We start from the raw sequence: 25800 nt of genomic DNA, 5'->3' as shown, positions 1-25800 counted from the left end.
TAGAGACAAGGTTTTATTAAGTTAATAAACTGGACTTGAACTTGCTTTGTAGTTAAGCTGACCTTGAACTTGCAATTGTTTAGCCTTAGCTTCTGGAGCATCTAGAATTCCAGGCCTAAGTCACTTGGCTCAAATTTGGTTTAATGTGATTTCCCCCGCCCAAGTCTTTCAAATCTCTCTGTCTTCTATGTAAAATCTTGCACCATTAGCCCGGGAGATCCTTGTTTCCAGGGCCTGGCATTGAAGGCATACAACAGTCTGGCACCACAGAGCCTGAGAACGGGATAAGGAGTTGTAGTAGTTAGAAAAGCCAGTTAGATGGCTCCGTGGGAGAATGTGTTTGCTGCGTAAGCCTGACCATCTGAGTTGGGTTCCTCGGACCCACTCAAAGTTGGAAGGAAAGATTCAGCTCCACAAAATCCTCCACCAGTGTAGCTTGCACATGCCCCATACATCACACACACACACACACACACACACACACACACACACACAAATAATATAAAGTAAAAGTTAAAAATAAATATATATATAGGAGAGGTAGAGAAAAAAGAAAGAAAGGTCTCTGCTTGAAGAAGTATACTATACCCAGAAAAGGCTCTGTGAGCACCCCAAACATCTCCATCATATAACCGGATATGGCCCCCCAACCCAGGATCAAAAAAAAAAGAATCAGAGTTCAGAGGATGGAACAAGCAAAAGCAGCCACATGGCTCAAAGGCAATTTTATTGTTGTTGTTGTTCAGACAGGGCCTCAGAATAGAGCCCAGGCTGGCCTCAAACTTGTAGCAATCCTCCTGTGTTGACAGAGGTTTCTGTCCCACCCAGTTCTGTAGCCATTCACTTCCAAATAAATACACAGAGGTCTACATTAATTATAAACTGGGTGAGCTATTAGCTCAGGCTTCTTACTAACTCTTATAACTTACATTAGCTCACAATTCTTGTCTGTGTCAGCCATGTGGCTTGGTACTCTTTATCAGTGAGGCATTCTCATCTTGCTTTCTCTTGGTCTGGGTGACAACTGCAGACTGAACTTTTCCTCTTCCCAGAATTCTCCTGTTCTCATTGTTCCGCCTCTACTTCCTGCCTGGCTACTATCCAATCAGTGTTTTATTAAAACAGTGCAATATAAGTAACAGGGTACAAGACCATTGTCCCACAGCACTCCTGCCTCAACTTCCTGAATGCTGGGATGACAGTCACACACCAACACACCCAGTTTACAGACTAACTCTTCTATCCTTAGGTGCCACCCAGACGTGACACCATGAATGTCCACTGCCCGTGGCTCCTCCTGATTCTAGGTAAGACCCACACTAGCACCTGGCTTTGGAGAGGTCAGTGGGCAATGAAAGGGAATGGATCTGGGGCATGAGGGGAACTGCTGTGAGGCAGTGCACACAGAGGTGCCAAGCTCCTCCTCCCCCTCCTACCTCCTGTGAAAGTTCTCACCCCTCAATAATAGTTTCTGACCAGTGCTTTGTTCTTTAGGACACGTGGCTTTGTTTGACTCATCGCAGAAATGGGTGGTTGAGCATCCCCAAACCCTCTTCGCCTGGGAGGGAGCCTGCATCTGGATTCCTTGCACGTACAGAATGTCAGGTTCCGGTGACAGAGAGCTCAAGATCCTCTTGTATCAGAAATACGAGTTTGACAATAAGACCAAGGACTTCACTGGGATTGTCCTCTATAACAATACAAAGATTGGGTCATCACCTTCTAAGGATGGAAGGGTAACATTCTTGGGAAACAGAAACTCTAACTGTACCCTGGAAATCCTCGAGATACGCGAGAGTGACCAAGGGCGGCTGGGGTTAAGGATGATATCGGGTACTGACAGGTGGATGGAGCACATTTACCTCAACATCTCCAGTAAGTGCATGAGGGACACTGCACCCAGTGAGTGTACGCGGGGCACTGCGCCCAGTGAGTGCACACCGCACCCAATTCTGGCAGAGGCAAAGAGGGAGGTGAGAGTACTGAGTTGCCTGCTCACTGTGAAGTCTCAAACCCTGGGACCAATGGCTGAGCAAAGTGCCTACTAACAGATCTAAGCGGAAATGGCTGCCAGGTTCTCCCAGGATATGTCCCCTTCAATCTCTACCTGTCACATCTACAGGGTGTGGCCAGCAAACCCCACCCACTACCCTGAACTCTCCAGCCCAGAAGCTGAGCTGTCGTCATTCCCCCCTCTCCCGCCCAGGCTCTTTCCTATAAACTCAGGCATTTTGGTTACTCACCTTTTTGCCTTCTGCCCTCTTGGATGCTGCACCTGGTTCCCCTCTGTGCCCTCTCTCTCCACCTCCCTCCCACATGGCTCAGGGTCTTGTTCACTCTGGACTCTCCCAGGTCTCTGCCTCTGACTATGCTCTCCCTCTCCTCCATACATACCTGGGAACAGTCATATCCTTTCCTATTTATTTCTCTTTTTCACTCAAATAGGAGGTGTTGATGGCACTGAGATCAATGGCAGCACAAGCATTTGTCCTATTTTTTTTTTAAATATTTCTTTCCAAAGAAGATAGAGGTTTGGATTTTCAGATCTCTTAGCCTGTTAGTGACCTAGTCTAAGGCTTGGTTTTTAGGCTGGATAACAAGAGCACAGGGCTCAGACATGGCTGACAGCAGCCAGGGGCCTCAATCCTAGGCGGTATCATCAGTCCATACCACAGCTGCCAGCGCTACGCATCTTAACATCACATCTGTGGGGTGGGCTAGCCTGGTGGAGGTCTGAGTCCTGGGTCCCAGGATCACCCCACCATAGGGAGGTCTGCTTGGCTGACTCCAATAAGGAGGCTGCCAAACAAGCACAGGCACAGACACCAAAGCATGCATGCAGAACCAAACCAAAGAATTTCATCCTGGGTGATCCTGAGGCCATTTAGAAAGTAAACAAAAGGAGGAAGTGGAAAACAGAGTAAATATAAAATACAATTTCCTAGCTTATTTAGTGTCCCCCAAGGCCTTCCACAGAGAAGCTGAACTGAATGGGAATAGAATGGCCTCGCAAAGGATGCCTGTAGTCAGCAGTCAAATGCTAACGTGCACCCTGTTCCCCAGCTTTTAGGATGCCTGAAGCCAGGGGTGGAAGGTTAGTCTGTGCCCTACTCCCAGCTCCCAGGCCTCCTCTTTTTTTTCTTCCAGAGACACCCTTCTCACCCTATATCAAGCTGCCGTCAGAAGAAATCCAGGCATCCCAAAGAGTCACTCTGACCTGTACACTGAATTATGCCTGCCCTCAGTACCCCATTCGCTTGGAGTGGTCCCTGAAAGAGCCCGAAATCACCTTAGTCAGCGATTTCGTCAGCTATACTGTTAAGAATGTCTACACCGAGAGCAAGCTCACCTTCCAAACAAAATGGACGGACCACGGAAGGAATGTGACGTGCCGAGTCTTGCACCATACGGATGTGCTCTCCGAGAACACAGTGCGCCTGGATGTTAAACGTGAGTCTCTATGTGGAAGGACACTACTTTGTCACCTTCTTCCTAAATCCTGTTGAGCCCCACTAAGGTAAGAGGAGTCTGTGTCCATAGAAGGTTCAGCTATCAATCACCTGTTTCTAGCGCTGGCACAGGCTCCCCCACTGTCTCCTCTGTCAGTCCTGGGTCTCAAGACACAGATTCGTTTTAGCCTCTGCCTTGACCTAAAAAATAGTAATGTAGTTGAGTATGAAGATATAGGCCTGGAAATGGGTATTCAGGAGGACAAGGCAGGGGACTCTTGAGTTTGAGGATAGCCTGGGCTACATAGTGAAAGACTGTCTCAGAAACCTAAGGGCTGGAGATGTATCCCAGGGGTACAGTGCTTGCCTAGCACGTGCGAGACCCTGGGTCAACCTCCCGGACCACTTAGTCCATCAATCAATTCTTTGAGGATCATCTGGTTAGGTTTCTCTGTTTTCCATACAAGGAAGTTTGCGCTGCGTTATTTTATGCCCCGTTCATTCATTTAGTCATTCATCTATTCAATGAATATTTATTGTGGAGCCTGGCATGGTGGTACACACTTTTAAACCCAGCACTCATGAGGTAGAGGTAGGTGGAGCTCTGTGAGATTGAGGCCAGCCTGATCTAAGTAGTGAACTCTAGGATATGGTTATACCCTACCTAAAAATAAAAACAAAAAAGAAAACCCTGTGAACTGATTAGGCACCAGGTCTTGTCTTGGATGCCAACTTAGGTGGAGAAGAGAACACAGCACTGAGCCAGGTTTTGCCTGTGTGGAGTGCATCTTGCAATGGAATAGACACATGAGAAACATATCAGTCAATAGACCCAGAGCAGAAATGCCGGAAGGAGATGTATGTATTAAAAGAAAATGAGGGTTGGGTAGATAATTCAGAGCATTTCTAGCCAACCTAATAAATCCCCTTCATAATAGTCTAAAAAAAAAACCCACACAAACCAAAAAACCAAAAACTTAGTACTACATACATTTTTAAAATATTTTTTAACTTTCATTTTTATGTGTGTGGGTGTTCTGCCTGCATATATGTACGGGCATATTGCATGCATGGTTTCCCTGGAGGCCAGAAGGGGAAGTTGGACTCCCTGGGACTGGAGTTACAAACCCTCCATGTGGGTGCTGGCAATTGAATCTGAGTCCTCCGGAAGAGCAGTGAGTGTTCTCACCGGCTGAGCCATCTCCCCAGCCTCTATGTCACGGTTTTTGTTTTTGTTTTTTACTGGAGGGATGGCTCAGTGATTAAAAGCACGTACTGCTCTTGCAGAGGACCTGAGTTCAATTACTAGCACCCATATCAGACAGCTGACAACTACCTGGCATTCCAGATCCACAGGCTCTGAAGCCTCTAGCCCCTCCAGCATGAACATACACAAAGAAAACAAATCTTTGTTAAAAGTGTTCTGACTTACAAGAATGAGGACTTGAGTTTGATACCCAGAACTCACATTTAAATATTGAGTGTAAGCCGGGCATGGTGGCACACACCTTTAATTCCAGCACTGGGGAGGTAGAGGCAGGTGGGTCTCTGAGTTCAAGGCAAACCTGGTCTACAGAGTGGGTTCCAGGACAGCCAGGGCTACACAGAGAAACCCTGTCTGGAAGAAGAGGGAGAAGAAGAGGAGGAGGAAGAGGAGGGATAGGAAGAACAACAAAATGGAAATTGAGCCGTGGCATGAGCTTGTGGTCTCGGCACTGGGAAGGCAGGTCCGGATGGATCCTCGGGATGCACTAGCCAACCAGTCTAGTCTAACCAATGAGCTCCAGGTCAGTAGAAGACCCTGTCTCAAAAAATGTAAAATCAAGATGGGCAGCTCCCGAAGCACAACACCCAAGGTCGTCCTCTGACCTCTATATCCACGTGGGAACCCACAAATACCTCCAAAAGTTAAAAAGAAAGCGGGGTGATGGATGGAGACTTCTGTGAAGAAGGTGAAGACCCTGGCTGATGAGGCAGAGGGGCTAAGGCAGGCAAAGAAGATTCTAAGGAGGGGGAAGAACAAGTGGAAAGGGGCTGAGGTGCAAGCATAGTGTGCTCACGGCAGTGTCCCAGTGTCCGAGGACCAAGCCCCCTTTTGAGGTAAGAGAGGAAGTAGGACACTGGGTCTCCTAGAGCCCAGCAGACAGCTTTGGTGTCACTAGGGTGGTGGCAGAGACAAAGTGGTAGAGGAGAAAGGGGAGCAGGGAGACGCGCGAGGGGCTGTGACAGTTACCTGGGTGGACAAAGGAACCACAGATGTGCAAGCTGCTGCCACCCGAATGAAAAGAGCCGCCGAGAATTCCCTGTCCTTTCCCCCACTGCTCCTCTGTTCCCACAGACACCCCGCAGCTCACAATCAAGGTCAATGCTACAGAGGTCATGGAGGGCAGCTCTGTGACCATGACATGCCAAGTCACCAGCAGCAACCCAGAACACGGACCGGTGTCCTGGGTCAAGAATGGGCACCGCCTGCAGGAACAGACACCCACACTAACTCTGAGTGAAGTGAACAAGGACATGAGTGGGAAATACCAGTGCCAGGCTTTAAACTACGTGGGCCTAGGAAAGTCGGAAGAAGTGGCCCTCACGGTGCTGTGTGAGTTCCCTTGAAGCTGGCAGGGGAGGTGGGGATAATCGATCCTCCAGGGATGATAATGGAGGCACTGGTGCCTGCCTGCCTGCCTGCCCGGGTTTGCGGGCTCTGCTCACCTGCCCATTTGCCCCTGTGACTTCTTCCAGTTCCTCCAGAACCTTCCAGGGTTCACATCTACCACCCACCTGCTAAAGAGGAGCAGTCAATTGAGCTGGTTTGTGACTCACTGGCCAGTCCAAGAGCGACAAACTATACCTGGTACCACAATGGAAAAGAAGTGCCTGGAGAGACACAGGAGAAGCTCTTGATCCCTAAAGTCTCCCTGAGGCATGCTGGGACTTACTCTTGCTTGGCAGAGAACCGCCTGGGTCGTGGACAGAAAAAAGAGGAAGCTGAACTGGATGTCCAGTGTGAGCAGCCAACTGACTTCTGGTTCTTGGAGGAAAGAAGGAAATAGAGAAGGAAGGAAAACATTGTGTAGGGGTTGTGGGGGTGCAGGAGGTGTGGGGGTTCAGGAGGTGTATGGGTATAGGATGTGTGTGGGGTACATGAGGTATGGGGGTGCAGGAGGTGTGGGGGTTCAGGAGGTGTGGGGGTATAGGATGTGCGGGGGTACATGAGGTGTGGGGTACAGGAGGTATGGGGTGCTGGAGGTGTTCGGGTTCAGGGGTATGGGGGTTCAGAGGTGTGGGGTATAGGAGGTGTGGGGGTGCAGGAGGTATGAGGTGCAGGTGTGGGGTGTAGGAGGAGTGGGAGTTTAGGAGGTATGGGGGTGTAGGAGTACAGGAGGTATGAGGTGCAGGAGGTGTAGGTGTGGGAGTTTAGGAGGTATGGAGGTGTAGGGGGAATGGGGGTGCAGGAGGTGTGAAGTGCAGGAGGTGTGGTGTACAGGAGGTATGGGAGTGTAGGGGTTGTGATGGTGCAGGACATGTGGGGGCGCAGGATGTGTGGGGTGCAGGAGGTGTGGGGGTGCAGGAGGTGTGGGAGTGTAGGAGGTATGGGGGTGTAGGGGTTGTAAGGGTGCAGGAGGTATGAGGTGCAGGAGGTGTGGGAGTGTAGGAGGTATGGGGTTATAGGGGTTGTGGGGGTACAGGAGGTATGGGGTGTAGGAGGTGTGGGGTGTAGGAGGTGTGAAGTACAGGATGTGTAGGGTACAGGAGGTATGGGGGTGTAGGAGATGTGGAGGTGTAGAAGATGTGGGGGTGTAGGGAGTGTGGGTATGCAGGAGGTATGGGGGTGTAGGGGGCATGGGTGTGCAGGAGGTGTGGGGTGCAGGAGGTGTGGGGTGTAGGGGAAATGGGGGTGCAGGAGGTGTGGGGTGCAGGAGGTGTGAGGGTGTAAGGGTTGTGGGGATGTAAGGGAAGACAAACAGAAAACCTGGGAACCGGAGTTGCATTCTAGATGTGCAGACCAGAGCCTTGGCTTGTGGTATTTACTTAGTGGATGGTTGTTGAATGAATGAATGAATGTCACCGGCCTGGTGGCCCAAATCTGTCATCCTAGCTCCTGAGGAAGCTAAGGCAGAAGAATCACAGACGTGAGAACTGTCTGGGCTCCAGAGTGAGTTCAAGGTCAGCCTAGGCCACTTAGCAAGACTGTCTCAAAAGTAGAAAGGACCCATGATGCAGTTCAATGACAGAATACTTTCATACAACATACTAGGAAGAACTGGCAGCATGGCTCAGCAACCAAACACTAGTCTAGAATCCCCCAGTGAGAGCTGGGGCGTGGCTCAGTGAGTGGTAGAGCCCCTGCCTAGAATCCCCCAGTGAGGGGCAGAGAGCGTGGCTCAGTAGGTGGAATGCTTAGACATGAAGGCGGAGCATCATAAACTCAAGGTCATCTTGGCTATGTAGCAAATTCAAGGCCCACCTGGGCTAATGCTGGGGGCCTCACAGGAACATGGAGACATAGCATCAATGGCAGCAGGAGAGGCCCTGAAGAAATACTGAAAGATCTGAGAGCCAGAAGGAGTGCCGAGCTATCCCGCCATTGTTTGGCATTCCTTGGGAAGAGCTTGGTGGTCCCCCACTCAACAGATGGGTAGATGGAGGTCTGCAGCCCACAGTCACACAGCTTTAAACAGCGTGGGCTCCAGCCCTGTACCTCACTGCTGCAAGAGGGATGCAGGAGAGGTTTCATTTGGGGAACAGTGTGCAAAGGCTTTAATGAAAACCAGCCTTGCAAATGACTCAGAGTGGTGCATGCCCAACCATTTCAGCTATGCAGGAGGCTAAGGAGGGGTGATCACAGTTCAAGGCTGGCCTGTGTAGATACACAAGATCCCAGCTCAAAAATAAAAATAAAAATAGGGTAGGGTGAACGATGTGGTTCAGTAGCAGAGCTTTTGCTTAGCCTGTACAAGGCCACGAGTTTGTTCTCTGGCACTGCAAAGGGGAACAACAGGGCCCACACTTTCTCACCTCTCTACTCTCCTAGATGCCCCCAAGGCGGTAACCACAGTTATTCAAAACTCTACACAAATTCGGGAAGGAGACAGCGTGACCGTGGCCTGTCACTACAACTCTAGCAATCCTAAAGTCACCTACTATAGGTGGAAGCCTCCAGGTTCTGGGGTTGAGATCACACCTGGAATGCTGAGGATTCAGAACGTCACCTGGAACTCCGAGTCCATCAGCTGTGCTGCCTGTAACGAGTGGTGTTCGTGGGCCTCCCCCGTCAGCCTGAACGTCCACTGTGAGTGACAGGGCAAGGGGTGACCAGGCTGCTGCCACACTGAGATATGGGGAAGGAAGGGTGAGGGGTTGGGAACCTGGACTACAGGTCGGGAGACAGGATTGACATAGGACTCAGGACAAAGTCCTGATCTTCGGGAACAGGAACACTAAACAAAGGGGTAGGAAGTCCTAATCAAAGGCACAGGACATTTTGGGGAGACATCAAGAAGGTTAGGAAATCAAAACATCACCCGAGGTTGTGGCCCTGCAGATGCCCCCAGAGCCGTGAGGGTCCAGAAAGTGAGACCCCAGTCATCAGAGATCCGTGCTGGGGAGCACGTCCTCCTCCGATGTGAATTCTTCAGGAGCCACCCGGCAGAGGTCCACTTCTTCTGGAAGAAGAACGGGAATCTTGTGCAGGAAGGGAGAGAACTGAGCTTCAGCCCCATCTCCCCAGAGGATTCTGGAAATTACAACTGCTTAGTCAACAACTCCATCGGAGTGACCCCGTCGCAGACCTGGTACCTCCGCGTGCTGTGTGAGTGGCTGGAACTGGGGGCCACGTGCGATGAAGATGAGGTGACCGGCAGTCCTGGCCTGACTCGGTTTCCCCTTCACAGATGCCCCTCGGAGGCTGCGTGTGTCTATTAGCCCCGGGGACAGCATAATGGAAGGGAAACAGGCCACTCTGTCGTGCGAGAGTGATGCCGACCCACCCGTCTCGCAGTACGTCTGGTTTGACCCCAGTAACCGAGACCTCCACTTCTCGGGCCAGAAGCTGAGGCTGGAACCGCTGAAGGTCCAACACACAGGCTCTTACCGCTGCCAAGGGAGCAACATGCTGGGCAAGGACCTGTCGCCACCCAGTACCCTCACTGTCTACTGTAAGTTCCCATCCTTTCTTAGTTCCCTCCTCTGTCCTGGCGGCTACAGCCCTCTTTCCCCGTGTCCAGCTCAGCCCAGGTACACCCTGCAACCAGCTCCTGGTTGGAAGGTCACCCTGTCCTGCTCCACGGGCCTGGCTTCCTTCTTCCCTCAAGAGGCCTGCCTTGCAGAAGCTCTGGGCCCTCCTTGTCTCACGTTGCCTTTCTTCGCTTCTTCCCTCTATGTGTGTATCTCCTCCTTGATGACTAAGACCCTCGTTTATCTTGTGATATTTTAGTGTTTTAAACAAGATGATACAAGTGCATGATTTTTAAAAACGGTTTCAAGAACAAAGAGGAAACTGAACCCAGACGCTTGAGAGACTGAAGTAGGGATATCACCGGAACTACAGGGATAGCCTGGGCTATGTAGAAAAACTGCCTCAAAAACAAAACAACCCTGTCTCTGTCCTCTAGGAAACCTGCCCATGCTCTTTCTGTTTGTTTGAGATTGGGGTTTTGCTATGCACCCCAGGTTGGTCTTGAACTCCAGGCAATCCCCCTGCCTCAGCCTCCTGGGTATTGGGATTACAGAGATGAGTCACTATGCTTGGTTTGTACCCTGCCTCTTTTAAATGACTGTAGCCCATCCCATCTCTCTAGCACCCTCTTCAGGTAGAGAACTGCTGAGCATCTTGCTCTGGGCATGCCTGCAAGGACAGTGTGGGACAGTCTCCTGGGGAGCTGAGTCTGCTTGGGTGCACTTGAAGTTCTGACTGTCTGATCAAACGCTCTAGGGCAAGGGTCACAGGCTTTGTTTGTGACCTGTCTGAGAAATAGCTTTTACTAGGATAAAGAATTGGCCCTTCTCTCCACAACACTCTGCCATAGAACTGCAGACAAGAAGGAGCAGGCTTTGTGAAGGGGGACAGGAGGATACTCTGTGCAACACCGTCTTTACAAGGTGGGGTGAGCTGTTATCTCTTTCTTCACCAGATAGCCCAGAGACCATCGGCAAGAGGGTTGCCATGGGACTAGGGTTCTGCCTCGCTGTCTGTATCCTGACTATCTGGGGGATGAAACTCCAGAAAAAGTGAGCTGTCCGCTGTCCCTCTTCCCTCCGCCTCCCCCCCACCCCCCCGAGCCCTTAGCCTGCTGGATCATTCCCACACACCCTTACACATCCTTGATCCTTAGATGGAAACATAATCAGAGCCAGCAGGGGCTTCAGGAAAATTCCAGTGGCCAGAGCTTTTTTGTAAGGAATAAAAAGGTAAGATGGGAAGATGGAACCTGGGGGGGGGGGCACGCCTTTAATCCCAGCACTCAGGAGGCAGAGGCAGGTGGATCTCTGTGAGTTCAAAGCCAGCCTGGTCTACAGAGCGAGTTCCAGGACCAACAGGGCTACACAGAGAAAACTTGTCTCAAAAATCAGAAGTTAAGATGGGAGGAAGGTGAACCCAGAGTAGCCCTTGAAAACAAGAGGTGAGGAAAGGCCGAGGATACGTGGGCATCTGAGATCTCAGTAACAGAGAAGATAAGGCAGGGGAAGGGCGAATTTGAGGTCAGCTTGGGTTATACCTCGTAAGATCCTGTTGGAAACAAACCAAAAACCTCCAGGGAGTTGTTGGGGGTCAAAGGCCAGGAGAAAGAAATGATCAGGAGAGAGGGTGACAGCTGCAACCTGTGTCTTCCAGGCTAGAAGGACCCCTCTCTCAGAAGGCCCCCAGTCCCAGGGTTGCCACAACCCGATGATGGATGACAGCGTTAGCTATGCCATCTTGCGCTTTCCAGAGACTGACGCTCCTAGAGCTGGGTACGGAGGATACTGGAGTTTGGTACCTGCGACTCATGGGAACATGGGGGGAAAACCTTGCTTCTCCGCCTGCCCTCTTGTGCCAAGCTCGTGCCAGTCACCACCAGACACTCATTGCATCATTCTCGCTCGGTGACAACCGGACCTGTTTCCTTAGCTCAGCAGCGGGTGCCCCGAGCCCAGCTGCATGATGCATTCACACGCCCATTTTCATTATCGGCTGTTGTGGTGCAGTGCACACAAGAGACAAGGTGTTTTCCCCCAAGGGTTGCTGTGGTGCTGTGGGCACAAGAGACAAGGTGTTTCCCCCCAAGGGGTTGAAGTCCAGGTGCTGCTGCTAAGGAGAGCTCACGTGTAGCCCTCTTCTTTCTCTCCCAGTGATGCAGGGACCTCAGCAATACAGGGTCCTCCTCCAAACAACAATGACATGGTCACTTACTCGGTGATACAGAAACGTCATGTGGTAAGGAGGAAGAGCTATGGAAAGCTGGGGGACCTGAGGCCTCGATGAAGAGCTCCTCAGGGGACACATTTGACATATAGTGAAGTTGGGAAGGGTGGCTGTCTTCAGTCCATTTTCCATTGCTACACTTGAATACCCCTGGTGGTTTATAAAGGAACGAGGTTTATTTTGGCTTATGGTTGGTTCTGGAAATCTAAGATCAAAAAGCTGTATCTGTTCATGGCAGAGTCCTGAGGTGACATAAAACATTCATGCCAGGGGGAATATGTCAGAGAGAACCCAACTTTTTTTTTTAAAAAAAAAAAGTCTCTACATTGATTATCTATTAATCCGTCAATCTAATCGCCTCCTACAGATTCCACAATCTGTGCATATCTGACACACAAAACTCAGGGGACAGGCATTCATAGCAGTTCAGGCAGAGAGGTGGGCTGGGAGCCAAGACAGGTGCCTAAGGGGCAGAGCATAGCCATTTATAGACAAGATGGCCCCATCTGTACATTTGGGCCCCGTGCAGTGGGGAACCAATGAGAGAAGGCATTGGAAGAGAATGCACAGAGGTTGGTCATGTGAGTCCTTATCTCTTTTGTAGGGTGACTATGAGAATGTGACTCCAAGCTGCCCTGAGGATGACAGCATTCACTACTCAGAGTTGGTTCAGTTTGGGGCTGGGAAGCGGCCTGAGGCACAGGAGGATGTAGAATATGTGACCCTCAAGCACTGATGTTGGGAGTAGCTGCAGTAGAAGGCTCTGGAGCTCAAGGAAGACCTATAACTTCATTATCCGCTATGGCTCAGCTGCTAAGTCACCTATAACTTCCAAGGCAGCTCCTTGGGCACACACATGGGTGTGCAGACCTGCACAATCATTTAAAAACCTTGGATCTGGTCAGAGCCAACCAGCCTTCTCCACACTGATGATGATCACCCACATGTACAATGTCGGCTTCTCCAAGCTCAGCCATCTGCCACCATCCACTTCATCTTCAGCCTCACTTCAACTAGATGTGTTCCTGCTGTGATCAGCTGGGATTGTCACCAACATTTCTTCTTTCTGTCCCCTGGATACTCCACCCGCACTCACTAATCTTATTACCCAGTTTCTGGCCCTGGAGAGAAATCTCCAGGAAACGTAGAACTAAGGGAGCGAGAGGCACTGTCCTCAGCTAGCTTTTCTTCTACAAATGTGTCTACCAGTAAGTCAAGCCTTCTGTGGAGATGGTGGCTTCCCTCTGGGGTCCTGGGCACTGACCAGGCAGGATGACATGGACCTATGTATAATCCACTAAGTGCTTCATAATAAAAATAGCGCAGATGTCACATGAACTCTTCCCCACTGGTGACTGGTGTAATTATACTGGAAACCTGTGGTGGGAATGGTTTTTGGGAACTTGGAGGGAGGGGGAAGAGGCCGTGGTCAGTGGTGGAGCCCCTGCCTAGAATCCCCCAGTGAGGGGCTGGGGTGTGGTTCAGTGGTAGAGCCCCTGCCTAGAATCCCCAGCTCAAGGAAGACCTATAACTCCATTATCCGCTGAGGCTCAGCTGCTAAGTCACCCATAACTTCCAAGGCAGCTCCTTGGGCACACACATGATTCTAGGCTGGGGGCGTGGTTCAGTGGTAGAGCCCCTGCCTAGAATCCCCCAGTAAGGGGCTGGGGGCGTGGTTCAGTGGTAGAGCTCTTACTAGAACCCCACAGTGAGGGGTTGGGGTGAGGCTCTAGGATATTTGCCTGGAACTCATGAAGCCCTAAGTTCAATACCAACACTTCTTGGCAATGGTACCCCCCATTTGATCATGAGATTACGCTGAGCCTCTTCCCCTCCTTTTTTTTTTTTTTTTTTTTTTTTTTTGTTGTTGTTGTTGTAGGATACTGACTGTCAGGCAGGTACTTTGTACCTGCAAGCTGCCCCTGGGAGTAGCTGCTGCGCTTCCCCCTCCCTTCCTTCCTGAACCAAATTCTCCACGTGGACCAAGATCCTCGCTGCCAGTTACTTTCTCTTATCCTTTCCGGTTCTGACACAGCCTAACTAAACTATGCTTTCGTTTCCACAAAAAGTGTAGGTTTGTTTATTCAGATCCAATGGGTTATAAATATTTGTCATCATTATAGCGGTTGGTTACAAATTATCATTGTTTAGGGTAAGAGAAAAAAACCGCTAGTCTCAGATGTTTCTTGTTGGTACAGGCTTTTATGTAGCGTTATTTCTGTTACAGTATATGTATGTTTCTGTTCTTGTTTAAAGTGCTATACCCATACAATATTCTAGACTACTAAAGAAAACCACAAAAGGGACTTTGATAAAAGTTTTCATGTTGTCTTAAAAAAAAAAAAGACGGTAAGCTAAAATAATAAAGAAAAGAGGAAAAAAAAAAACGTTGTCTAAAGTAAAAATGTCTGGCTGAACCAGAGGGGCAGCGACAGGTACTAAGGAGTAGAATAAGTTGTTAAAGGCCAAAGGAGGGATGAGATTTGAGCATGTTATGTTAATTCTAGTTGGTTTTCTTCATTAAAAAAAGAAAACAAAGCTAATTCACCACAAAATGTTTGTGTTGGGAATGTGGTCATACTCTTTAAAGGAGAGAGGGGAATAGACCACTGCCTGCTGCACCCCTGTACCCTGTCTTTCCTTCTCCAGGCAACTTGGAGGAGTTCTTTTCCATGCTACCTCCCCACTCCCAGGATGAGAGGCCCTGGAGGGCAGAAGGGGAGGAGTAGAGGAGCCCCCCACATATGCACACATTCTCAGAGGGAGGAGCTGCCAGCGGGAGCTAACTCCATGGTCCTTCCATATTGCACTTTGGGCCAACCTAATGCTGAGGGCAGGCAGCAGCTAGGCCACTGATCCTTTGACATTAGCAAGCTTTATAATTAAAAATTACAAAATCCTAAGTTTTCTGAGAAGCCTGCAAGGCTAGTTGACCTGTGAGAGTCTGTCCTTTTCACTCACCAGACCACATGGGCTGACTGATTCCAACGGCTCCAGGTCCTCTTCACTGCGGAGGAGAGGGACTGGATTAGAACAGAGGCTTGGAAATTGGTTCCAGGCCCAGAAGGAAGACCAGCCACCAATGTTGACCTCATAAATGTTGGGTTTCCTGTGATGTGACCCAATTGGGATTTCAACACAGAGAAAGGTAGGGAGATGCTGAAAGTCTACCACCAGACTCTAATTGGGGGCTTTCTGGGCTGCTGCGAGGTGGCCCACAAATTTGTCCAAAGTTAGTCAGGTATGCCAGGGCCTGAAGAAACACCAGGACCATTCCTAGAGGGTTGAATGAAGCTCATAAGACCTATACACCCTTGGATCCGGAAGCACCAGAGAATTGGTCTACAGCCAGCCTGGCTTTTGTCAATCAGTCAGCACCAAATATCTTCCGTAAGTTACAGAGAAGGTTTTAAGGGTAAGAGGTTGGCTGAACTCACTGCAGTTGTGGAGCTAGTATCAATAATAGGGAGATCCCAGAAGACAGACAGGTACAGGGACTCACCAAAGTCCTTGTGGCTGCATCAGGCGGCCCAGAGGTTAAAAGACAGGCATTGATCTTTGGAGACTCACCAGGTAAAGAGAAAGGTCTAAAGCAAGGACTTTGCAATAGACCTAGTCTGCAAAAAGACCAATGTGCCTACTGTAAAAAGTCGGGTCACTGAAAAAGTAAATGCCCTAAATGACAGAGTTCAAAAACAAATGTATTAAAACTGAAAAAAAAATGATTAAAGGGGAGCCCCTCCCCGAGCCTTGAGTAACCCTAAAGTTGGAGGGGAAACTCATAGATTTTCTGCTGGAAACAGGAATACAACACTTCATTCTAAAGCAAACCCTAGGCAAAATGCCACCAAAATGATACTGGGTGCCAAGGGCTCAGGGGATGAACCAGTACTCATACAACTCAAAGATAGTGGACATGAAATGGGACTGAGTAACCCACTCTTTTATGGTCATCCCTGAGTGCCCATACTGTGGAGGCCCGAAATTATGAGCTTATTTCCACGTTGACCAAAGGTCAGAGAGTTGGGCTTACCTCTAGTTCCTTCAAGGCTACTGTGCTTCTACCTCAGAAGAAGGCCCCACCCAGATGCTGACCAGAGAGAGAGAGAGAGTTCTGCTCTCTCAAGGTGATTGTCTACAGGTGTGGCTAACTGCCAGACCTTGTGCTCCAGGAATAGAGAAGTAGATCTGTTCCCACCTCAAACAAAAGTCTAAGGATCAACTAAGTTCCAGTTCCCTTTATGAAAATAATTTGGGATTCCATCCAGGGAGTGGTTTGCCTACAGAGTTTGCTCTAGGACGGGAGCATGACTTGGTGACTTGTTTTGTTCTAGCAACAGACTTTCTATTGCTATGTTCATTTCCTTGTATCATGTTAATGCAGTCTTTTGTCTTATTCCTAACTTTTGGGTCAAGGGTATTTTAAGCAGTTGGAAATTAAACACAGGTGAATTTTCAGTACTCACTGGAATTCCCTCCCAATACTGTCCTATATGCTTCTCTGTTTTATTATTTTCATTTGCCTCTTCATATTCTTTACTTTATTTCTAATCCCCATGCCTTTACCCTGGTGAGAGGTATTTTTGTTGTGGCTGGTCCCCAACACCATGCCTACTGTTTGGAAGAGTCTTATTAACTAAGATGGGAGCCTACATCCATTTTGATCAGACTGGAGTATCAGCAACTGATCAAAGGGAGAACACTACACATGCTCACCATGTCAAGAGAAGAGACCATCCTGAGGGTCTCCAGACCCAGCAACCACGGAGAGGTCAGAGAATTCCTGGGTTCTGCTGGGTTCTGTAGGCTCTGGATCCCTGGGTTTGTTGAATTAGCTCAACCTCTGTATGAGGCCACAAGGAGGGGGAAAGACTCCCCTTAATTGGACCCCACAGATGGAAAAGGCCTTCGATGAAATTAAGGCAGCTCTACCGAATACACCTGCTCTGGCACTACTAGATCTACCAGATGTCACCAAGCCATTCTATGTGTTTGTGGATGAAAAGAAGGGAACGGTCAAAGGGGTATTGATGCAAGCCATAAAAATGGCTAGCAGCCTTCTTGTCTGAAAGCTGGATCCAGGGGTTACTGGTTGGCCTCCTTGCCTCTGCATAATCACAGCAACAGCTTTTTAGTTAAAGACCCAGACAAACTAACTTTGGAGCAAGCTCTTAAAGTGGACACCCCCATGCTATTGAGGAGGTCCTTAAACATCCTCCTGTTAGATGGCTTCCTAACGCTGGGCTGACTCATGATCAGGCTTTGCTCTTAACCCACCCAGGATCTAATACATCCACAGGGGTGCCTTTGAACCCTGCCCCCCTGCTCCCAGACCCGAACCTGGATCAGCCTCTCCACGATTGGCTGGACATCCTGAGCCATCTCCGTGGGATCAGACCAGACCTCAAGGGCATTCCTTTGTCAAGGGCTGAGGGAACATGGTATAGAAATGGCAGTAGCTTCATCTACATGGTATCAGGTATAGTAGGGCAGCAGTTACAATTGAGGAAGAAGTCATATGGATGGGGCCCCGCCTCCTGGGACATCAGCCCAGAGGGCCAAGCTGATAGCTCTAAGAAAGGCCCTGCAGTTGGGAAAGGGAAAAAGACTTAATGTCTGTAACAACAGCAAGTATGTTTGCCACGCTACATGTCCATGGTGCCGTCTACAGGGAGAGGGGATTGTTGACTACAGAAGACTATTAAAAACGAACAGGAGATTTTAGACCTCTTACAGGCCATATCGCTGCCCAAGACATAGCTGTCATCCACTGCCCTGGGCACCAGGGAACAAAAAAGACTCAATCTCAAGGGTAAACAGTTGGGTGGACGAGGCAGCCAAGGAAGCTGCCCTCCAGACAGCAACCATCCTGCTAGCCACACCAAAGATGGTGACACCCACGTTACCAGAATTTCCAGCCTACGCTGACCAAGAACTCAAAAAAAAAAAAAAATCCACTTATGCACAAAAACTTACAAAGAGGAAGGATGTCTCAGGACCCCAGGTAAACGGATCATGCTCCTATCAGACTTTGCCACTCAACTAGTTTGATAAATACACCAAAGCACTCACTTGGGAAAAAGGAAAACTACAGGACCTCTTGAGAAGAGCACATCTTAAGGTCTTTGACCTTAAGGCCGAAACAGCAGAAGCTGTAGGCCAGTGTCCCACAAACTGTCTTGTCAATACAAAAAGTGGAGTCAGAAAAACTTGGTGTCAATTGAGAGACTGACTTCACAGAGGTAAAGCCAGGCTTGTATGACTGTAAGTATTTGCTAATTTTTATAAATACCTGTTCAGGATGAACTGAGATTTTTCTCAGCTAAGCACAAGACACTGCCATGATGATCAAGAAGCTACTGTAAGAGATCATCCCAAGGTGGGGCCTCCCTGTGCTCTAGGGCTCAGATAAAGGACCTGCATTCATCTCTCAGGTAACACAAACACTAGGAAAGGCTATGGGGACCAATTGAAACTTCATTGTGCTCATCGTCCCCAATGTTCAGGCCAGGTAAAAAGGATAAACCGGACCCTAAAGGAGACCTTAATCAAATTAACCCCTGAGACTGGCAGTGACTGGGTGTCCCCCCCCCTGCTTTGCTCTCTATAGGGTTTGCGATTCTTCTTACGCCCTAGACCTGACCCCATTTGAGGTCACGTATGTCAGGTCACCACCCACTCTGCCTAATCTTAGGGCAGAATTACTGGCTGACTTTGATGACCAATGATTTCTTTCCTCCCTACCAGTTCTGTCTCCGGTGCGGAAACCACTGTGGCCTCAGCTGTGTGCAGTCTGTGAGAAGACACCGACTCTTGTGCCCCACAACTTCTGGTCAGGGGACCTGGTGATCATCACAGATCTCTATGGCTCCGCCGATGGTTCTGAGACAGCCGTACAAGCCTGCAGATCCAGAGAAAGCATCTCCAAGATTTGAGATGACCCACTACTCGAGGGGAGGGGGATGAAAAGAGTGGAAGGAGGGGCCCAGGGCAGAGTCCTGGCAGGGACCAGACCTTAGTTTCACTTCACTAAAATGGGACAGAGCTGAGCAAGCAGGTCTCATAAAAACTGCAACTTACGGGTGACCGTCAGCAAATACTCCCAAAGCCCCTCTGCTAGCTCAGCAGACACGCCCCAGACTTCTGCAGGCTACAGATAGCTTTCCCTATCCTGTCGTTGGGAGGTCCCTAACCACTAGGACCTTCCACCAATCAGCCCCCATACTAATCTTTCCTCTACCAATCAGCCCAAGATTAATCCCTCCTCTCTGGAATTCCCCTAACTCCACTTAAAAGGAGCTTATGATCTTCTTTGGGGGTTGCCAATTGCCAGCCCAATGTTGGAATCAATAAAGCACTCTTGATATTGCAAACGTGGATGTTAGTCTTCTTTGGGGGCTTCTCTTAGACTCTAACAAAAACCAACAAACATTACCACCACCTCAGTTTCTCCATGACAGAGATGTCTGTCACTCTCTACTACACCCGTGGCTCAAGGAAGGAAAGTGTAGTCTCATATTCGATGGAGTAATGTAGACCGCCTTGGTGGGTTACTTAGTCTAGGGGTGTAACCTGCCTGGCAGGTCCAGTAATTCCAGGGTCCCGGAGAGGCGCTACCTGAAAAGACATGGGCGGGAGACAGGAAGGAGGCCAAGCAGAGTTCTTGTCAAAGCCTCCATTTTATTAGCGTCATGGTTGCAGCTTATATAGCCCCTGGATGAGGAGCTTGGGGGGCTGGGGCACGGGATCTTGCCGCGTGGTCCACGTCGGTCACGTAGGCCAAGAGGTTATGATTGGTCAGGTGACGATTCCTCTGCCAGGAGTTCACGAGTTGACACACCTAGTTCTCTAGGTAGTTAGAGTGTGAGGCGGGTTCCGCTAACAGATAGCTCTCTATTAACAGACAATTTGGGTGTGGGATAGGCTTGGTCAATAAAACAATTCTCAATACAATTGGGAAGTGGAGCCCTCTGCAAACTCCTCAGGGAGATGATCCCTATAATAATTTGGGGGGGGGGGAATGGCTCCTGACAGAGTAACATTTCGAAGTCATGGGCAGCTGGCCATGGTGGCGCACAGCTTTAATCCCAACCCTTAGGAGGCAGAGGCAGGCGGATCCCTGGGAGTTTGAAGCCGCCTGTGCTACAGAGCAAATTCCAGGACAGGCAAGACTGTTGACACACAGAAACCCTGTCTTGAAAAATAACAACAACAAATTAAAGCCAAGTGTAGAAGGCAAATCTCCCAAAACCTCAACCCTAAATTCCATATTTACATTTCTTGAAGAGTAGATAAAGGGGAAAGAATTGGGTGCTGAGCTACAGTCCTGTAAACCAGAGCTGGGAGGGCAGAGACATGGAGACAGGAGCCAGCCGGGCTACATAGATGCAACCTCAAAACAACAGCAACGAAGAAATGAGAGGAAATGGATTCATCCTCAACAGGGAGCCGGTCAGACTCTTCCACAGCCCAAGTCCACCCAGAGAAACAGCGCAGACCTCCCCAGTTCACTGCTCGCTCCACTGATTCCAGGTCCAGCATTGCATCCACCTGTTTACCTGCTCAACCAGAGAGCAGAGCAAGCTGTGCTCAGCGACCACAGAGGGAAGCGATGTGCAAACAGGGCACACCGGAGGGTCCCCAAAGGGTTCTGCTGTTTTTCTTCCTCCCTTCTCATCCTTCCAAGTGCCAGAGCATGGCACTCGTTTCCTCTAGTCCCAAACTGACTTCCTGTGAGTACCATTAACTACTTTGGGGGGTCAGTGGGACTTTAAATGCCACTTGAATGGAGGGCTGAGTAGATGGCTCGGCGGTCACAGGCACCTGCCTCTGAACCTGATAACCTGAGTTTGATCCCCAGGACCACATGGTGGAAGAACATCAACTCCACCAAAAGGTGTCCTGTGCACACTATGCGCTCGCTCTCTCTCTCTCTCTCTCTCTCTCTCTCTCTCTCTCTCTCTCTCTCTCTCTCACACACACACACACACACACAAATGTAAAATAAATATTTGAAAGGAGAACTGGAGAGGTATGTCAGCAATTAAGAATACTTGATGTTTTTCAAGGCTATTTCTCCGGATGTCCCATTTTTTTTTTTTACTTTTTTTACATTTAAATAAAAAACAAATCCTTGAATGAATGAATGAAATAAAGTTTTAGAGGCTCTTATACTCACAGTGAATTCCAGCAATACGCTAGCTAATCCATTCATTCACATGCCTGACAAGCATTTGGTGAATTTAAATTTGCAGTTGGGGGTGTGTGGAAACTTGGCTCAGTAGGTAGAGTGCTTGCTCCTATGCGTGAATTACTGGGTTCTATGCCCAACTCTGCATGAATGAGGGGGTGTCTCCATTCTATCTTAGTATAGAGGAGGTTGAGGGCATAGGGTCAGAAGTTCAAGGTCATTCTCCACTGCAAAGCAAGTCTGAGACAAGCCTGGGCTGCTTGAGACCTCATCTCAAAATACAAAACAGCAACAACAATAAAGGAGAAACCCACATCTGGCAGAGGCCATTGTTGGGGTGCAAGAATTATAACCCAGAACCAGTCTCATGAGGCTGTCAGTCAAGCCTGGAGTCTCCAAAGATCTCCTAGGGCAAGGTCTTCTAAGGAGCAGAAGGCAACCCTGAGGCTGAGGAGGTCAGGATCAGGCTGCCTGGCAACCACCAGGTACCTGCTTATCCTGTCCCCAAGCCCAGTTGCTGATATGAAGCTACTTCATGACCCATTGACCACGAGATGTGGCTGTCAACAGCCCCGCTGAGGCGTGAAGAGCAGGTGGCCAGGAGGCCCAGAGGCCTGGACTCCAGAACACTACAGCCTCCCACCTGAGAGCAAGCAATTCTCCTGAGGCCAGAGCACCTATGGGGCACCATGCTCTGGGCAAGGCAGACCTTAGCACTCATGAGGCCAGCCTTTTAGCAGAGATAGCAGACATGGGGTCACACAGCCAGAGGAACCTTGAATGACCACCAAGTAAGATGCTTAGAGAATATTATGAACCCTCGTTGAAAATGTTACTGCATAGAATTTAGACTAGAACTGCCAGGTGTGTACATAGGTGAAACAGAAATTAAAAATAAATTACAGGTTTGGGGTTAGAAATCGGGTCTTGTACTCAGTCACTGAAGCACACTCCTAGTCCCTCAGTGGGAGATTCTAGGCAGGGGCTCTACCACTGAGCCACACCCCCAGTCCTCACTGGGGGATTCTAGGCAGAGGCTCTATCACTGAGCAACACTCCCAGCCCCTCACTGGGAGATTCTAGGCAAGTGGTACACCACAGAGCCATATCTCCAGTTCTGTCATCAGTTTTTATTTTGAGAGAGTGTCATTAAGTTCACCAGGCTGAACGTGAACTCACTCAGCACCCCGGGTTTGTCTTGAACATGTGGTCCTCCTACATCAACGTCCAGGTTGCAGCACCAGGCCCAGGCTTAGGCACTAAGTGATTCTTTTGCTGTCAACCTATGAATGACAGCATGTACCTGTTTTGGTTACTGAAGTCATCAGAATGCCTTTTTTTTTTTCTTTTTTAAAAAAAAAAACCTAGGAGCGAATCGATAAAGCCAGGGTTTGCCCCGGAGCTCATCTGGTACTGAGACAGATCCCACTCCCCTTGGGTAGGCTTGAACAGGCAGTGAATGTGAGTCAGGAGGGCACAAGATTGTGCCCATGAACCCTGGCTATTTAAGGTCGTCAACCAGGCCCTATGTTGTGAATGCTGATGTTTCTCTGATTCCTTTCTAAGCCTTCTCTGTGTGTTTGTCTGCACTAGACTTCATTACAGATGGTTGTGAGCCATTATGTGGTAGCCAGGAATCGAACTCAGGACCTTTGGAAGGGGAGGCAATGCTCTTAACCACTGAACCGTCTCTCCAGCTCCTTCTTCCTGTTGCCAGAAGAGGGCACTAGACCTCATTACAGATGGTTGTGAGCCATTATGTGGTTGCCAGGAAGTGAAAACAGGACGTTTTGAAGAGCAGGCAATACTATTAACCACTGAGCCATCTCTCCAGCCCCTTCTTTTGCCCCCTTTTCCACCTCAGGTAGACATGAATGTAGCCTGGTTCTGACCCCCTTCTGCTCCTCTCTTCTCAGAGTCTATGAGAACAGAAGTCACCTCAGCTCTGGAACCTTCTATCTTTTCCTCTTACACCGAATCGTTATCTTCCCCAAAGAGACGGTACTGTGGAGGACAGCTGGGGACTGAGAGGACTCCTCGATTCTGCTTGGGGCTGTGGCTCTCCAGCCCCCATTTCCTCTTGTGGTCCTAGGCATCATCAGAGGCGCCGGGACTGACAGGGCAGTAGGGACACCAGCGTGGGGTTCAAGCACCCTCTTTCCTCTGCTGATGAGCTGAGAACAGTAAGCAGGAGCAACAGAGGCCAGCACCCACTGCACCCTGCTCCATGGCCCTGCCCCCACAGCTCTCCTTTGTCCTCTATGTGTCTGCTTTTGCTCTGGGCTTCCCGCTGAATTTGTTGGCCATCCGAGGCGCAGTGGCCCACGCAAGACTGCGTCTCACCCCCAGCCTGGTCTATGCGCTCCACCTGAGCTGCTCTGACCTCCTCCTGGCCATCACTCTACCCCTGAAGGCTGTGGAGGCCCTGGCTTCTGGGGCCTGGCCACTGCCACTCCCCCTCTGCCCTGTCTTTGTTGTGGCCCACTTTGCTCCACTCTATGCGGGTGGAGGATTCCTGGCAGCTCTCAGTGCTGGCCGCTACCTGGGGGCTGCCTTCCCCTTCGGGTACCAAGCTATTCGGAGGCCCCGCTATTCCTGGGGGGGTGTGTGTGGCTATATGGGCTCTTGTCCTCTGCCACCTGGGCCTGGTCTTTGGCTTGGAGGCTCCTGGAGGCTGGCGGAACAACACCACCGGTTCTCTGGGAATCAACATAGCCGTGAATGGTTCCCCGGTCTGCCTGGAAGCCTGGGATCCCAACTCGGCCCGCCCTGCCCGCCTCAGTTTCTCCATCCTGCTCTTCTTTCTGCCCTTGGTCATCACTGCCTTCTGTTACGTGGGCTGCCTCCGGGCCCTGGCCCACTCAGGCCTGAGCCACAAGCGGAAGCTCAGGGCAGCTTGGGTGGCTGGGGGAGCTCTTCTCACACTGCTGCTCTGCTTGGGGCCCTACAATGCCTCCAATGTGGCTAGTTTCATAAACCCAGACTTAGGAGGCTCCTGGAGGAAGTTGGGGCTCATCACAGGGGCCTGGAGCGTGGTGCTCAACCCACTGGTCACCGGCTACTTGGGAACAGGTCCTGGCCGGGGGACAGTATGTGTTTCAAGGACTCACGGAGGAACAATTCAGAAGTAGCGTCCACCTCTGGGGGCAAGGGCCATGGAGTAGAATTGAATACCTTTGCCATGTCCCCAAGGAGCAGCTGGGTCTAAAGCCATCACAGAAACCACTCATGGGAAGGGCCGCACCTGGAGAGAACAGTGTCCTTGTACAAAGAAGAAAGTGAAGGTCAAGAACTGGGGGCCAGTATACCTGCCTGATACATCCCAGCTTGCCTCCTACTGCTTCTGATGCTTATGTCCTAACCACCTGCCCGCCTAGGCTGTGCGCAGCCCCGCACTCCTGGAGGTGAGGAAGAGGCTTGCTTCTGCTCAGGAGCATCACCACCATCCTGATCTGATTTTGGAGTATTTCTCTGAAATAACTTCTGAGGGAAGAGCATTTTCATTTCTGAAAAAAGGAGGCAACATCATGATCCGGCCATCCCTCTTTGGAACCACTAGAGGGCAGCATTCGAGTTGACGGCCGAAAGTAGGCTGGAGAGTTGCAGGGGTTTTGTGGACTGACCTGCATCCAGCAGGGGCAGCTTCAAACTGCAGTAATGACCACCTTCATTTGGGGGGAGGTCAAGAAGCTTTCTTGATGACCCCCAGAAAAGATGGGGTGGGGCGGGGTCCTTCCAAGCAAGACCCCTAAGGCTTAGTGGACATCTAGAAAACCTTGTGGTTCATTTGGAGAAAGAGAAGAAGCACACCCTAGCCCACAGAGAGAGGGCAGAGGAGAGCTTCATGAAGAAGACGGGCACTGAGCATCTCTGATGGGGCCAGGTGTCAGAATCAAGCTTCTTCTTCTCAAGACAGTAAAGCTTCCAATGAGCAACAGCATAGTGGTCAGAGTGCACGAACTGGTTCATACAAATTATCTCTTTGGGCGAGTGGATCTCTGGGTGTTCAGAGCAAGCCTGCTCTATACAGTGAATTCCAGGACAGCTAGGTTTACATAGTGAGACCCCCATCTCAAAAGAAAAAAGAAAAAAAAAGTAAAAGATCTCCAAGCATCCCTCAGTACCTGTGGTTCTTCCCAGCTCTCCCAGCATCCCTTAGTACCCGTGGTTCTTCCCAGCTCTCCCAGCATCCCTCAGTACCTGTGTCTGCTCCCAGCTGTCCCAGCATCCCTCAGTACCTGTGGCTGCTTCCAGCTCTCCCAGCATCCCTCAGTACTTGTGGCTGCTCCCAACTCTTCTCACCCATCCTGGTCTTCAACATAAACCTCACTACCTGGGGCTGGACTTCTGCTTCCCTTCTCCCCATCATGATTCCTGAATAAGGCAGTCATTTTGACTACAGCAGTCTCTTGGTGAGCGGCTCCTCTCTTCCTCTGTCTCCCACCCCTCCTCTCGTGGTCCGGTTTAGTCTACCAAGCCATGTTCAACCAGGATTCTCCCCCCACCTGCCTGCTTTCTCCTTCACCTCGACAATAAAAGCCCTCGCTACGCTTTGGAGCACTCACTTCCTCCTCCTTTTATTTCAGTTCTTCATTCACCACGCAAGCCAGAAACAGGCACGGCCCTGGGCGGTGGGGAAGCCAGAGAATTTTAGTGACTGTTCATGAGTGCTGTCCCACTGCCTACCCCCCCACCCTTCCCCCCCCCCAGTGTTTGGAACCTGTGTTCCCACTGCCCTGGAGCACCTGCTGGGGGTGGGG

General features: G+C 50.0%; 2 protein-coding genes across 2 annotated transcripts; both read left to right on the top strand.

Moving 5' to 3' along the window:
- The first annotated feature begins 1270 nt into the window (after nt 1–1270).
- On the top strand, nt 1271–12586 carry Cd22 (CD22 molecule). Its single transcript, XM_057756603.1, has 13 exons — nt 1271–1307; nt 1495–1875; nt 3148–3450; nt 5788–6045; nt 6189–6452; nt 8482–8739; nt 8992–9258; nt 9341–9604; nt 10580–10676; nt 10781–10856; nt 11281–11399; nt 11778–11862; nt 12455–12586. The coding sequence occupies exons 1-13, from the start codon at nt 1271–1273 to the stop codon at nt 12584–12586; spliced, it is 2541 nt and encodes an 846-aa protein (XP_057612586.1).
- A 10681-nt stretch (nt 12587–23267) lies between these two features.
- Nucleotides 23268–24171, top strand: Ffar1 (free fatty acid receptor 1). Its single transcript, XM_057757212.1, is given in 2 exon segments — nt 23268–23639; nt 23641–24171. Coding segments are annotated over 2 exon segments (903 nt in total).
- The last annotated feature ends 1629 nt before the right edge of the window (nt 24172–25800 follow it).

Source organism: Chionomys nivalis, chromosome 2, assembly GCF_950005125.1.
Source record: "Chionomys nivalis chromosome 2, mChiNiv1.1, whole genome shotgun sequence".
Taxonomy (NCBI): Eukaryota; Metazoa; Chordata; class Mammalia; order Rodentia; family Cricetidae; genus Chionomys; species Chionomys nivalis.
This window is presented reverse-complemented; position numbering and strand designations above follow the sequence as displayed.